This window comes from Primulina eburnea, chromosome 3 (assembly GCF_022965805.1).
Source record: "Primulina eburnea isolate SZY01 chromosome 3, ASM2296580v1, whole genome shotgun sequence".
NCBI classification, from domain to species: domain Eukaryota; kingdom Viridiplantae; phylum Streptophyta; class Magnoliopsida; order Lamiales; family Gesneriaceae; genus Primulina; species Primulina eburnea.
This window is the reverse complement of record NC_133103.1, coordinates 9350165-9365786: the sequence shown is the minus strand read 5'-3', so window position 1 is coordinate 9365786 and position 15622 is coordinate 9350165. Positions and strand designations below refer to the sequence as shown.

Genomic DNA, 15622 nt, shown 5'->3' with positions numbered 1-15622 from the left:
TATACAATTAAAAAAATTGGAACATTTTTTCTTATCTAACCAGCTGATCGGATAATTCCAACAAACCGGATGAATCGGATCAAGCTCTATCACCAGACAATGGATTTAATTTTATTTTTGGACAAGAACATCAACAGAAAGTATTTGAACAGAAAATTTAAACACAATCCAACATTTGACAAGAAGGAACGGTTTATTCAACACTACATTTAAGACATTGCCCCTAGGTTCATCCAATGGTGGTAAAGAGGCTACATGTGTTTTTTCACATTGTCGAATCTATTGCATCACATGAAAAAATACTCGACTCTCTTGTAGCCATTGGTTCAACCCGAGGTATTGCTCTGCTTGTAGCTGTTGGATCTATCCTTGAGGTAATATCCCAAGGATGACATCCAACTAACCACAATGGACCTATTATTGGCAGAGTAAGTTAAATGTTGCTGCAGGCTTCCAGAACTGCGTTGTGCAGAGACAGGCAACTTCAATTTTATTTACGAAAAGACAACAGTAATTACATGCTGCAGAATGAGAGCCAGATCACACTAATTACTCAAACAGAAAAAGGCAAGGAAAATATAATACACTGTCAAAAACCAGATTTCATTATTCTCGTACATACACAACATACTTATCAAACACTACATTCTAGTTTCTAGCCGGAGGCAATGGCAGTCCCGTGGACATCCCAACTTTATATATCACACGCAAGAAATTTACCTCTACAGCGTAAATTAATGGATCCTTGCACAACAAATGAAACTCAATATCGCATAGACAAAGAAAATGATTCAAAGATCAAAAGGTGTGACTACCGTTGAGGAATCTGCAATTATAACATTTGAAAGTAACCAGCATCAACGCATTAATAGCTGGAACGCTTCATTACTGGTTTCCACTTCATACTCATATCCAAGACTGTTTGCACGATTTTGGAACTCGTATATCTCAGATTGAGCCACTTGGATACCAACCAACACATTTGCCCCAGTCTCTCCCTAATTTAGGATTAAAAAGTTAATTGTCAGAATATAGATAGTGAGATTATTACTGTACGTTAAAGGATGAGAATCATAAACATTATCAAGTTAAGTTTGGAGATCATAACCTGTCCCCGGTAATGGAACAAACTGATGTTCCAGCGCGGACTTAACGCGTCCAAAAATTTCATCAAAGCGCCTGGCCTCTCAGGGAAAATAAAGCGGCAAAGGAGCTCATTTTCAAGCTTTGATCGGCCACCCATCTGAAAAATGTCAGAAATTAGCGTTCAAAAAAGCATAAATCGAGAAAATGCCTATTCTAAAACAACATGCAGAGTTTTAAGCCAGAGAAGGTACATAGGCCTGCATATCAGAACTTACATAGCCAACTTACTTCCCCCTAGAAAAAAGTACACTTTGGACACAAGTTAGTACGGAAGGAACACATTCAAAACAAGACCATTAGATAAACAATATATATTCTGCTGTTCAACAGAAGCTAGGGCAAGGCTTGCATAGGAAGAAAAAATGAAACAAAAAGCAAGCTCAATGAAGTCTTGGTAAAAATTATCCAAAAAAAAAAAGTCTAACCAAATGTCGCAAATGGTCTTTGACCAAGTCATTTTCCGTAAGATTAATGGTCTGTAGTTGAGCTGACTTCATCCCCTCTATCATAGCATCGAGCTCTAATTTTGTGTGAAGCCCAACACTGTTGAAAAGGAAAAGAAAAGGTAAGTTCGTTCTTCATTCCCTATTGAAACACTGCAAAGCAATGAAGGCCAATGTCATGCTTTGATCTGTGAAATAAAAGGAAGTGCATGAAGTTAATCTCTCGCCTGTATAGTACTAGAGCGTTTTCTTTCTCTGAACTATATCTGTATTTGAATTCTGTGATATTCATAGGTCCCACCTAAAAACAAACAAAAACAAAACTTACATCGGAGGTATCCTTGGAAATAATGGGAAGGACAAAATATGAGTCAGAAACCCACAAGCTCACAAAATCTCTTAAAGCTTCCAGGTTCCTCTGGCATATAAGTCGCAAGGACAGCTTCCCGACGTCTTCCAACATCTGCAAGTTCGGTCACCAGTCTCAACCTATCAAAATTCATGTTAGCTCCACTGGTCACTGCTACAACATTTTCACCCTTGAGTCCATGGTACTTGCAATAGGCTTCAGCTCCAGCTAAGGCAAGAGCACCGGCTGGTTCCAAAATGCTTCGTTTCTCTTCAAACATGTCCTGTAACAAGGCAGATCCACCGGTTGGCAGTTAGTGCTCAATTTTTTAAACCCTAAAAAAATTGGTGAGGAGACAATGGTATAGTGATAGATATAATTTACACGTTAAAGCTTTTTTTTTCTCAAATTTGGAATTCTGGAGGCAGGATTCGTAAATTTTTCAATCTGCATGGAAATTTAACATTGACTATGTCAACATAACTTAGGGTTAATTCTGCAGTTATCCGTTTTTCAGAGGCAACATAAACCATTCTCGTCCTAGATGTTACTTTCATCGCCAATAGACACATTAAAATTCATTCTCCAAATGCAACAAATGGGATGACAATGGAAAAATCTAAAGCAATCAAATAAAATGTTCTCTAATGTGTGGTTAAAATGGTAGACGATTCTCAGCAGGGGCAAATAAGAATATGCCTCTCGATCTTCACACATATAGTTAACATTTATCGATCCCATATACCGCATGATGTATTAAAAGACCAAAATTCCTTACTGGCATAATTATCGATCCCATATACCGCATGATGTATTAAAAGACCAAAATTCCTTACTGGCATAACAATAGAAAAGAAGAAGTTGGAAAATTATATTATCATGATACTGCAAAACAATCAGGTCATGCCGACAAACTAAGTACAACTATGCTCTATACACATCATGCTGGTTGTCCTAGAAATAGAACATGACAAGTAACTAGCTGATTCCACAAGGCATCACATAGAAATTAAAAAAGGGGGAGAATACGATTGTAAGGGAGCCAACTGACCTTTATTGATGCACAAATAGCATCACGATTAACGAGAACTACCCCATCTATCAATTCCCTGCAAAGTTGGAATGTCTCTTCACCAACCACTTTGACTGCCACACCATCAGCAAAACCTCCCACTTGGTCCAATATTACTCGCTGACCATGGTGCAGGGATAACGCCATTGCATTGGCGTCAAATGGCTCCACTCCAATAATTTTTACCTCTGGGGAGACCCTTTTCACATAGGCAGCAATGCCAGCAATAAGCCCACCACCACCAACAGGCACAAATATAGCTTCTATAGGGTCTTTCATTTGCCGTACAATCTCCATTCCAACTGTTCCCTGCCCTATAATAACATCCGGGTGATCAAAAGGAGGAACGAATGTGCGTCCTTCCTCTGTCGCCCTCTTTTTGGCATATGCTTGGGCTTCGTCATACGAATCCCCGACCAGTATAACAGTGGCACCTAGTCTTTCAACCGATCTCCACTACCAGCATGAAGAAAAAATTTTAGAACTCGTAGTTACGTCAACAGAAATAACACGTGGAAGAAAAATAAACGTACAAACAAAAAAACAATAACCTTAATCTCCGGAGTGGTGACAGGCATAGCAATCACGGCATCGCACCCAAGTTTCTGGGCAGATAATGCCACGCCTTGTGCATGATTTCCGGCAGATGAACATATTACACCTCTTTCCAGTTGTTCCTTCGTAAGTTTTGCCATCATATTATAAGCCCCTCGAATCTTGAAAGAGAAAACCTGCAAAGCAGATTGTTAGCTCGCACGCATCAGATTCACATAGCCCCTGCAACTGTAAACACTCAATTGCCTCATAAAGCTACAATCTTTAATATTTTATTACAAAATGAACAGGTCAGACAAAAGAATGTCCCGTTTCCAAAATGCAGAGACTCCCAACTTTCAGAAATCAATAAAAATCTCAATCGTGGAAAAGGAAAAAAAATCCATAAGAGCATCCAAGCTCCAATCTTCAAAACCATGTCCTCATTATCCAAATATTGTAATAGAAACAAAAAAAGGAAGAAGAAGAAGAAAAGAATAAAATTCCATAGAGAAAAGAAACAGTTTTCAATCGCTAAAGCCTCGAGTTTTATTTTTATTTTTTAAATGCATCATTTACGCATTATTCTTCATTCAAGAACATTTGAAACTGTAATAAAGATAATCAACATATGCCAAACTGTCTTATACATTCATCAAATCAATCACATACGGGCTGGAAATCCTCTCTCTTCAGCCAGACATTGACCCCCCACCTTTCGGAGAGGTTAGTCGCCAGCTGCAAAGGCGACTCATACGCCACATCATACACCTTGGAAGACAAAATATTCGTCAAATATTCCATCGCATTCAAAGAACCATTTCTAACCGCTACATTGCCCAGATTCTCATTCCGCACCAAATATCCGCTATCGCACTGCAGAGAATTAGGAGAAACCTTCATCAAAGGCTGCGCCGCAGCTTCCGAACATGGAGCCAATGCCGGAACCCTAGAAGATGGCACCTCTACAGATGAAAAAACCTCCGCCGCAGGCTTCGACAGGGCGGCGTAAATCAAGGGCTTCACACATGTTTTCTTAACAGCCGCGGAGGATGATCTCACATTGAATTTGGTGCCGAACATCGATGATTGCGCCGGAGCAAAACGGAGAGCTTCCATCGTGTATCTGATTAACGCAGACTTTGGTTTTACCCCGCGGCGGAGCGGAGAAAAAAGCGAGAGAGACCAAGATCAACGGCGAGGTAAAGTTACTGGGAAGATATTTTGCACGTGTGAATTCACGTGTACTACAAAAGGAACCGAAATTGAACAAGGCGGCCACTATCGAGGAATCTGACTGTAATATATCAAAAAAAATTATTGACTGATTTAATCATTTTTTTAATGTGTGCATATATTTTAATTTATATAGACAATAGAATTGTTGGACCCTAATTTAAGCGATGGGTCATTGAATTATTTTTTTCAGGCCCATATAGTGGCAAAATGGTTGGTTATTGGTTGGCCCATCATCTCGTTGACTAAAGGAACATTTCATTTGAGGTAATAATAAAAAAGTTTAAAACGCTTGGTCTTATTTTTTGAAAGATGTGGACATAATAGCTAATTATTTTTTTAGTAAGAGGTTTTGTCTTGTGTAATAATTTCGTAAGGGACTGAATGCTGTGAGCTCGAATGGTATACAATGATTTGCATGTACTGAGTCCTGACTATACAAAACCTGAAAATTGAAACACCACAAAAAATGTTGAAACAGAGAGATAGATCTAATGTTCTGATCATATACGGTTCATGTTCCTGTATACTCACAAGAGCGAAAATTTCACTAGAATTCTCCCCAAACATATTTGTTTGGGGTTTTGGAACTTGCACTATCCTCTCTAGTTTTAAGTTGGTAAATTGATCATTTAATCTCTCTTATGGATATTGTTATGTTAAAATTTATGGTTAAATTTTATTCGTTAAATATTTCTAACCATTAAATATGGTTCCACTCAGATACAGGCAAAAAAGCAACCTTCCTTTGCAAATTCTTTTGAAATATTGGAATTGTGGCTGATATTGATCTAGTTATCCCTCTCTCATTCTGTTAATTCAACTGTCGGCTCAACAGTCTATCTCCCCTCTCCAACTGTCACTGCTGACAGGAAAAGCATGGAGCTCGCTCTCCTCCACCATCCACTTAAGCCTGCCACCTTCTTCCACTACTCTTTCTCGGCCGCAGGTGCCATCTGCGTCTCTGTTTTCTTGCTTCGCTGCCGGGATTGGATTACTGTCTACTGATATCTTGTGATTTCGACTGGGCAGGAAACAGACGCTCCCGCAGTAATGCTTCATTCTTGAAATGCCGCTGCTTGCTGTCATCTGCGCATGGTACTGCTGAAAACTTTACTTTGCAGGGCGAGGGAAGGAGGGCATTGATGGGCTGTCTCCTTGCAGCAGGTTAGCGCATCACACGAGGGGTTTTTTTTGTTGTTGATTTTACTGTGGAATAGTGGTTTTTGGGTTTGGACAAAAAGATTCATACTTTTCGGGTGTGAAAAAAGGCGTAAAACTCTGCTGAAAGTTCTCTATTTTTCTTCGTGATCTTTTCTATATGATTTATTTGCTATCTACTCGCTTTCCAAGATTAAAGATTTAATTTTCGTAGCTTACATAAATCAATAAAGAAGCTCTTTAATGTTTCTAATAAGTGTTCGATCTTTTGGAGGATGAAGAGGTGCATTTGGTCAAAATATGGTCAGAGACTCAAAAAATAGGCATGTAGGTACATTATCAGAGGATTTGTGGTTTTAAGCTGTATATTTAACATCTTTGGAAGTTTGCAGTCTATATTTTTAGAGGATATTAGCTACTTCCGGTATCGAAAGGAAACCAGTATCATATGCACTTAACTGGAGTTTGGTGTGAATTTTGGCTGCAAATTATTGGATTCTGATGGAGTGAAATACCATATTTTGATTTACATTTTCTCCCATTATGACTTCCGTTATTGCAAGGGGTATGCATTTTTATGACTTCGTTATTGCAAGGGGTATGCATTTAAGCAAATGCATCTTTATTTCCAAATATTATACTATCAAGCTTTCTTCCTTTTAAGCTCGATCTCGAAGCAAGTAAGTTTCGTGTAATTTGAGAGCTCGAGCTTGACATCTTGCAAGCTAGATTTTTTGAGCATCAATACTGCTGGAGTTTGACTATAAATACTATTTAGAGTTTTTAAAAGTTGTTAAAATATGTAGTTTATGATAAAATTAAATATTATATATTAATTTAAATCATGAGAATTAAAAATGAAAATATTATTAATTGTGGTCAAGTATTAGACGAGTACTCAGACCTTGACTCGAGACCATGCTCAAGCGACTCAAGCTTTATTCGAGTTTGGGCAATGCAAGCTTGACTCAAGCTATGACCAAGCCACTTTTAAAATGAGTTGCTAGCGGCTCACCTACTTCACAACCCTATTCATTGTTTTATGTTTTACTTGAAAATGTGGCAATCTCCTGGCTTAGAAGTTGTTTAGTATAATATAGTTTGAGCGGCTTTTTCAAATCCACCGTATCTGGTGGAATATCAATCTCTATCATGATTCACTAAAAAGTTACTACATTTGTTATAATTGATTAGCTGCCTGGAGTTTCTATCTGTGAAACAGCTGGGGCTGTGAGCACGAGCAGAAGGGCGGTAGGATTTTTCTTAAGAACATTTATCTTGATGAATGTACTCTGTAGAATCTGTACTTACAACCTCTGGATTTTATTTTCTTGATGCAGCTGAAAGGAGCCAAAATCCCTGAAAGCGAATTTACAACCCTCCCAAATGGTCTAAAGTTAGCATCTAATCATAAGTGCCCCCATTTTTACTTATACTTTTTTCATTCTTCGTTTTGGCGACTTGAACAATCTTAAATGTAGCTGATATGCAAAACCAAATATCTATACTAGGATTCAACTGTGTATTACTACTGATATTGCCTCTTTATTTGATCCTTTTTTTACATTACAACCGTGTGTGAGATTGTACTGTTTTCGTGACTGGTCGCTGGAACCTTGTCTGATCTGTAGTCATGCACGTGTTTCATCTGAACCAGGCTACACCAGTGGAAATTCATGTTATAATCATTGAAGTGATTTATATTGCTGTTATCATTTAGTGATTTTTTTTGTTTATTTTTTGAAGGGCGTACATGTTTGAAGTTCTGATATATAGATGTTTTATTTTAGGTACTACGACTTGAAGATCGGCGGAGGACTTAAAGCTGTGAAGGGCTCTCGGGTTGCAGTATGGCTGTGGCACAGTTGTAAATTTAATGTCTAAATATATTGCTTTAAATATTTCTATAACGTGTCACTTATAAAAAAATTCACTGGATTTGAAAGGTTCCTTCTACACCAATTTATTTGCAGCATTCTCTAGTCTAGTAACTATGGTGTGACTACTGATTACCTGAGACTCTAAATGCTAGTCGTCAACATGTGAAAAATGGATAAAATAGATGATGGCCACCTTCGGACATAATTTCATCATCTTAGACGACCAGGCTGGACTGAGATTAAAAATGGAAAGAAAAATAAAGTTATTTTTAGTTCAATCTTGTTTATTGTGATTATGCCTCAAATAGCTTTGCATCTTGCTTTGTGGCATAAGATCTTCCAGAAAAGTTTGGTGATTTGTACAAATTATTTATGTTTTCCGCTACATATACTTTTTCCATAGGTTTTGGCCAAAATATTCTGCAAATGATGTATTTGATATTCGAATAAACTATTTCAGAGTACTGAATGCATTTTTTTTAGGTCCACTACGTAGCAAAGTGGAAAGGCATCACGTTTATGACGAGTAGACAAGGTCTCGGTGTTGGTGGTGGAACGGTAAGATTGAAGTGATTTTGTAAATTCTTGTATGTGTTTGACTCGCCTATGCTGTAAATAAGTTGAGAATTTACCACAAAAAATTGAACAGTTATTTCTGCTTTGTTTATTGATATTGATTTTGCAGTCTTCGTCTTCTTACCGAATCCAAATCTTGCTCTTTTATGTAAATATGAAATATTGAGTTTTAGTACACAGAAAGATCCAAATCTTGCTCTTTTATGTAAATATGAAATATTGAGTTTTAGTACACAGAAAGATAAACGCATTACTAATATGTATTCCTTTCCGGTTTGGATATAGCCTTATGGATTTGACATTGGCCAATCCGAGAGGGGGGCAGTTCTGAAAGGATTAGACTTAGGAGTGGAAGGCATGCGTGTGGGAGGCCAGGTTAGTGAATCTATAACATGCTGATTCCTTAAATCACTTACTGAAGAGAACGAATAAATCTGAATTTTCATTTTCTGATGAAGTACAAGTGGAAACTATATTCAATGCTAAGCACGATCAATGCACGCCATTCTTACACCTAAACTCCATCAGATTCACTGTACTTGAAGCCTTGAAAATCTTGAATAAAAATAACTGTTTTTTGCAGCGATTGCTAATAGTACCTCCTGAGCTAGCTTATGGGAGCAAAGGGGTACAAGAAATTCCCCCCAATGCAACAATTGAGGTAAGAAGACGGTATTTTTTCGTCTGATATTTACTGTTTTTCTGCTAGCTACATAGCATCTGTATATCTCACTTCCTGACTTTTTTAAGAAAATCTCGATATTTGGCTCGCAGATTGATGTTGAACTATTAGCCATAAAGCAAAGTCCATTCGGGTATGTATCGGTCCCCGAGGGCGTTCTTCATTTGCTTTCATCCTTAATTTCATCATCATTTTTACTATCCAAGTTCGGATTCGTGTTATCTAGGCAGCCATTAAATATAGTTAGTTTTCTTCGTTCTTTTTTTGTGCAGGTCTCCTGTTAAAATTGTTGAAGGATAATTGAAACATGTTTCTTTGCAAGTGATTGTCGTTTCGTGCGCGTGGACGTCTTACGACTGTAACTTGTGTAACATTTTGATTCTTGCTTTGAGTTTTTTTCCTTACTTTTAGCACGGAGGAGATGTATCTGTACGAGGATACCACTTTTTCTTTTTCTTTTTTTTATTGTGTTTTTTCCAAAATATTTAGCGGTATAAAACTTTTATGCTGGTCGTAAACTTTGACCAGTCAATTCAGATGTGTCATTGTATATCCTATATTCTTCCATGCAAAGCTAAATTTCAAGATATCCCAAATGAACTGTCTCTAAGGTTACATTCATGTTTTATGATCATTTGTCTAATTTTAAGGTAATGGTGGTGTGCTTTGATGGAATGATAATATATATGCAAATCGCGGCAATAGAAATAAAGCAACAAAGGAGCATGTGCAAATGTTCTAAATTTTGTGCTACAAACCCTGAAATGTAAAATTGTATCGAAAGTTCAGTTTCACCTGATAGTACTCAGACTCTCAAACAATCTATCCTAAAGCATTGTGTTCCTACGGCAGTTTCTTAATCCTCAACTATCAAAAGTCTTGCTCATACAGAGCTCGAGTTCAAGAATAATGACTCATCCTAAGCCGAGAAGTGGATTCAGAATTGTTATCATTTTCAGTTTACGGCAACTTCAGCAGCAAAATAATTTGGGTGCATTGCATCTTGATTTGACATTTTGGTCTTTGAGAGTTCAAGCACCTCGACTGCCTCTTCCACCTTAGCCACCAGCGATTCCGGTGATTCCAATAAAAGTAGTATTTCTGAATTGTCCATCTCCAAAAGCATTCCAGTTATTTTTGCAGCTAAGGCAGGCTGGAAGAAAATGCAAATTAGATGCTAAGTCATACCACTAGTGTTACCTCAAAACAAAATAGAGATATGAACATTAGATTATAGAACAAACAAAACTGGTCAGTGACAAATAACGAAAGGAAAAATGTGGTTAAAACTTTCACCTTATGCTGACCAACAAGTGGGTAAAGGCGTTCTCCAAGCATCTGCTTCTGCTGTTCTGGAGGAGCTGCAGCAAGCAAACTGCTTAGCATATCCGACCCCACCACATCGGGTCTAGTAGCAGATAGAAGAGGCTGAACATGAGGTGACCCCTTGTTCGCCTCATGTGAAATTCCAGTTGTAGTACGCTGTAAAGAAGAATATCAGTACGACTAAGGAAATTATTTTTCTTGTAGATTTTTTAGGTACACCATATAGTGGCCATAGATTGTGAGTCACGCCTATGATAATTAAAAAACCAGGAAACAACTTGCATTTATTGCTTTGCAATTTTTTCCTGACTGAAACCCTCTTTCGGTGATGTTTCTACAGCAAGTATTAAATCTACCTGCTCTTTTGTATTATGAGATTCACTCCTATCCTTACCCTCTCTTTGTCTTGTGCTTTATTGTTTAGAAAGATGCTTTGTTTTAGTTAGTGGAAGATTTTCTCTGCTCGAGCTTTCAATTTTGTGTTCCTTTCTTATCTGACTAATATGCAAACAATTTCAAATTTTCGACACCAATGGCTTCCATATTGTCAAAGATAAGGTAATAACTTCAAATCCAATTAAATATCGTTGGAACATTTATTTGCAAGTTGAAACAAAATACAACTCTAACTCATGTTTCAAAGATGACTACCCAGTTATCTTTGAGGTCATGTTGAACAGAAACATATGAAAACTGTTCTTTAAAGTTAGATACTCGACTATCTGGTATTCTTTGGGATCGTGTTGAACATAAATATTTCTAAAGACTTGTCTATTAGTTGATATAAATTTCTGGGGTTTATAAGCTACTTTTTATTAGTTTCGATGTTCGATATTAGACATTTGTAACATTGTCGACCTTTTGAGAAGCTGACTGTTCGCGGCGGCCCACACTAGATGGTTTTCGCACACTTTTTAGTATCAAGTGCATACATTATGTACCTTAGTCCAGTCTATAATTTTTTTTATCAACACTGATTACGATGGTAGCCTTTTTTAGGTTGTCTCTTAGTTATGCAGACTATCAATGAGGGCACCAATGTTAGGTTTATAAACTCAAGAAAAGAAACAATAAGCATTCATCAATGTCGGCACAAAACCAATAAAGTAAGGTTAAAATATAGGAGGTGGTCTTATCGAATATCTGTTATACTGTAGAAGCAGATCACAAGTAAAATATACCTGATGATTGCTTGAATCTTTGGGTGAAGTCACATAATGAGCTGCAAACGTCTGTCCACCAACTAATGGCATCGTATGCCCGTTTATTCTCCCTCTGTTATGTCTCAGATATCTTGGATTATTAGGAACCTGAATTATAAAAAAATAAAGAAAGAGGCAAATATGAGATGATATCTGAATTTGAGGTTAGCTAATTGTTCTCCACCGCTTTTAGAATGCAGCATATTAACCAAGCTCATATTGATTTATAGATCAACCATTTGAACTAAGTTCTAAAGTTAGATGACATAAAACCGACCATGGGAACTGTAGATGATGGAACAACAGGTCTAGAAGGGTTTGACCGAGCGTTAGCTCTCCACCCTGGCCTGATGCCCAGAGGCTGATACATCAGACCAGAACCTGCTGAAATTTGTGAGACAACACCAGGAGCTGGATAATAAAATGGAGCATATCCACGATGAATAACTGCAGATGGTCCTGTTAACCCTGCCATACGTTGGGCATATTGTAGTTGTAACTGTGCTTGTCTTTCCTCTTTTCTCTGAGCAGGTGCAACATATAATGGCTTGCGATGCAACATAAGCCCTGCAAATCATTAAAAACCATGTACTTCAGAAAAAGGATATCTTAAATAGTTGATAGTGAAAATATCTAAATAGAAATTGGCATTCCTACAATGGGACATTAATTCCACAAAATCAAGGTTTCACGCAATGCAGATCTGTGGAAGACAGAGTTATACGTCCTGGAATTGTCAAAATAAATCCAAGATATGGAAAATATATGCCTAGGAATAAACAAATAAATTAACACAGGGCTTTATGAGCCCGTTTGAAGCTGCTTCTTGAAAATCTGTTCACCTGGCTTCCTACTAATACAGCAATTACTTGAAAAGTCTTAATATCCTTGAAATCTAAGCACCGGCGTGATGATTGAAAATAAAACCTATGCCAAGAGATGGCGGGGAAGACAACAGTGACAATCAACAAGTACACTCAAATGCCCTGAGATTTCTGAATGTACTGAAAAAAAATCTACACACCCAAGCATCCTTAAAGAACCGGATACTAGATAGAGAGACGTGTTCAAAAAGACTGGTGCAGGAGTTGTTCTTTTTTATCAACAAGATTTATCGGCATAAAATATTCTATGCTACATTTTTGCTTTACTAAACCATTGGACCATGAAATCAATCTTCCCTAATAACAGATATATATGTTTTGTTCGTTTCTATACACTAAACCATCTTATATTCCTTGTGGTGAAAAAATTGTAAAATTAGTGGCTGGATTCTGTAACAACGATTACGGTTTTAATAAGTAGAAGAAATGAAGCATGTATATCAGTATCTTGTGAAGCAGTTAAAATGCCTGCTTAGTACTTAGAACCAGATTTACTACACTACAACATAAGCTGCAGTCATACTGACCATGAAATGAGTTCACAGCTTTATTAGCCTCCTCTGGTGTAGAGAAGCAAACAAATCCAAATCCCTTGCTCAACCCTTTATCATCTCGCATAAGCTTCGCTGAAGTAATTGTTCCGCAGTGACTAAAATGTTCCCTCAGCTCATCATCACTAACGTCATCGTCAATATTCTTCACGTACACATTGGAACCCTGCAATCTGAAGTTTAAAGAAATTCATGCAGAAAAAATAAATAATAGCCTTCACTTGCGGAAATAATGCTCCCGAACCTGGTATTTCAGGATTTGCTCCTTCCGTTTCTCCTCGAACTGACGGCGCAACATTTCAGCCCGTTCTGATTTTTTTTGTGCCCGAGCAACGTATATCACTTTTGACCCTACTCAATGCATAAACTTTGAAGTTTTGAAAGAGAAAAATATCATACATATCTTTAATTTGGTAGTAAGTTCAGGACTTTACCAAGTTGCGATCCATTTAAAGCTTCCACTGCACGTTTAGCATCATCCGGATTCTCGAAGTTGGCGAATCCAAAACCTTTTGATGCCCCAGTCTCATCTTTTGAAACGGCAACGCTTACAATTTTTCCATATTCAGAGAACTTGTCCTTGACGACATCTTCTGAGACATCTGTATCCAAATTCTTGATGTACAGATTTGTATACTTGGCTTCATGACTAGGGATAGCTCGGTCAGCCTTCTTAATGAACTTACCTACATACCTATGAAAGAAAAAAGTGCTTCTGATTATGAAGAATTTGGTGGCAGAGAAATTATCATAAAAAATCCATAAGATGAGAAACGGGGGGAAAATATTGCAGAATCATGCATACATCTGTTTCCCACCAATTATGGAGTCATTGAGTGCCTCGATGGCGGAATTTGCATCATTTTCAGATTCCATCTGAACAAATCCATATCCTTTGCTCTTTCCATCATCAGATGTGACAACTTTACAGGACAAAACATTACCAAACTTCTGAAACATTTCTTTAATCTTTATGCTATCCATTGATTCACTCAAATTCTGCAGTAAAAGCACAAAATTAGATTACTGCGGTAACAAGTGAATCATGAAACAAGATTGAGATATCTCAGTTAACCAACAACAGAACAGTATTTCAAATGCTCAAAATCAGAGAGAACCAGGAAACAAGATAGAGATCTCTCAGTAAACCAACAACATTCATTGAAAACTGAAAAATGTGACTTACCTTGACAAAGACATTTCCAATCCCACTTCTTCTTGCATCTGAATCACGATGTGACCACATGACTCTCACCACCTTCCCATTCAACATGGAGTGATTTTTCACCTCAATAGCACGATTGGCTAACAAAGCACAAAAGTATTTTTCAAAATCCAGATGTCAAAAATCCACTCCCCGTTATCACACTCCAAAACAAATCAGATTACGACACAAATGAAAATACTTTGCATCAGATCGTTACGATTATCATCCAACGCTCATTATAACAATACGATTTGAATACTTTGCATCAGATCATTACGATTATCATCCAACGCTCATTATAACAACACAAAATAAATCTATCCGGTTCAATTACAAGTAAGCAGCCAAACTCAACCACAGCATTGACGAAAAAACGAAGCCAACTTTAATCACGGACAAAAAATTCGAACCCACATCCCGATCCATCTCCCCAAGTATAAACGTCAAAATGCACATAGATCGGAAAACTCTACCGTCTTGAGGAGCGATGAAGTTGACGTAACCATAACAGAGGGAGCGACCAGTTGATGAGTCTCTGCAGACCCGAACAGATGCGAGGCTCTTGAACTCCGAGAAGGCATCGAACAGAATACCGTCCGTCACATCTGGATGCAAATCCCCGACGTACAGAGAAACCGGCGTTGCCGATAGGGTCGGTGCAACCGCCATGAATGCAACGATGGAGAACTGGAGAACTAGCTAGAGAGAGGAAAAAAAGGCGTTATGGAAAGGAGATTATCGAAGAAATTAGTTTCCCAAATGGGGAAAATGAGATAAAAGGAATTTTGGAGAGAAAAGTGTGCGAGAGTGTGAAGGGATGGGATGGGATTTTGCATGAACGCGGGAGTTTTGTGGCGTTTCGCGAAGCGAATACCAGAAATGGTAAGCTTCAGAGGAGATTTCCCCACGCTCCGCAAAGGCGCGTCGTTCCACTCTCTCGGTTAAATACTCGATTTATAAATAACTACTTATTCTCGGTGTCCATTCCAAATATATTATATTATATTTTTATCATTTTTAATCCGATTTATTAAATATTTTTATCAAGCTTATATTTACAAACTAAAACGGTATATTGTTAATCAGATTATGTATATGTCGTACGTAAAATTATAAAAAAATAAATTAGAAAATCAAAAAAATTTGGTTCTCGTAATAATACAAGACATATATATAATTATATGTATTTTATCACTTTTAAATATTCAAAGCTAATACGGTATACTGCTCATTAGATTACGTGTATTTTATAAAAGTATTAAAAAAATTAAAATATCAAAGGCATTCTAGCAATAACACATAAAAATCTTAATTCGAGAGTAAAGAATAAAGATTTGTTTTTTTCAAAAAAATTTATAGATTGTTGATTTAAC

General features: G+C 37.3%; 3 protein-coding genes across 3 annotated transcripts; 1 reads left to right on the top strand and 2 right to left on the bottom strand.

The window, feature by feature from the left end:
- Positions 1-569: 569 nt before the first annotated feature.
- On the bottom strand, positions 570-4845 carry LOC140826112 (threonine dehydratase 1 biosynthetic, chloroplastic). Its single transcript, XM_073188248.1, has 8 exons — positions 4217-4845; positions 3562-3741; positions 2990-3466; positions 1973-2221; positions 1817-1890; positions 1572-1689; positions 1109-1243; positions 570-998 (listed from the first exon to the last, which is right to left on the bottom strand). The coding sequence occupies exons 1-8, from the start codon at positions 4661-4663 to the stop codon at positions 858-860; spliced, it is 1821 nt and encodes a 606-aa protein (XP_073044349.1). The 5' UTR covers positions 4664-4845; the 3' UTR covers positions 570-857.
- A 709-nt stretch (positions 4846-5554) lies between these two features.
- Positions 5555-9615, top strand: LOC140826719 (peptidyl-prolyl cis-trans isomerase FKBP16-4, chloroplastic). Its single transcript, XM_073189222.1, has 11 exons — positions 5555-5729; positions 5813-5947; positions 6195-6217; positions 7136-7192; positions 7282-7337; positions 7732-7789; positions 8305-8379; positions 8683-8772; positions 8981-9058; positions 9172-9212; positions 9352-9615. The coding sequence occupies exons 1-11, from the start codon at positions 5660-5662 to the stop codon at positions 9377-9379; spliced, it is 711 nt and encodes a 236-aa protein (XP_073045323.1). The 5' UTR covers positions 5555-5659; the 3' UTR covers positions 9380-9615.
- A 172-nt stretch (positions 9616-9787) lies between these two features.
- On the bottom strand, positions 9788-15083 carry LOC140826111 (polyadenylate-binding protein 7). Its single transcript, XM_073188247.1, has 10 exons — positions 14723-15083; positions 14229-14347; positions 13848-14041; positions 13477-13736; positions 13287-13393; positions 13019-13208; positions 11885-12174; positions 11587-11715; positions 10376-10561; positions 9788-10232 (listed from the first exon to the last, which is right to left on the bottom strand). The coding sequence occupies exons 1-10, from the start codon at positions 14916-14918 to the stop codon at positions 10035-10037; spliced, it is 1869 nt and encodes a 622-aa protein (XP_073044348.1). The 5' UTR covers positions 14919-15083; the 3' UTR covers positions 9788-10034.
- Positions 15084-15622: the final 539 nt, after the last annotated feature.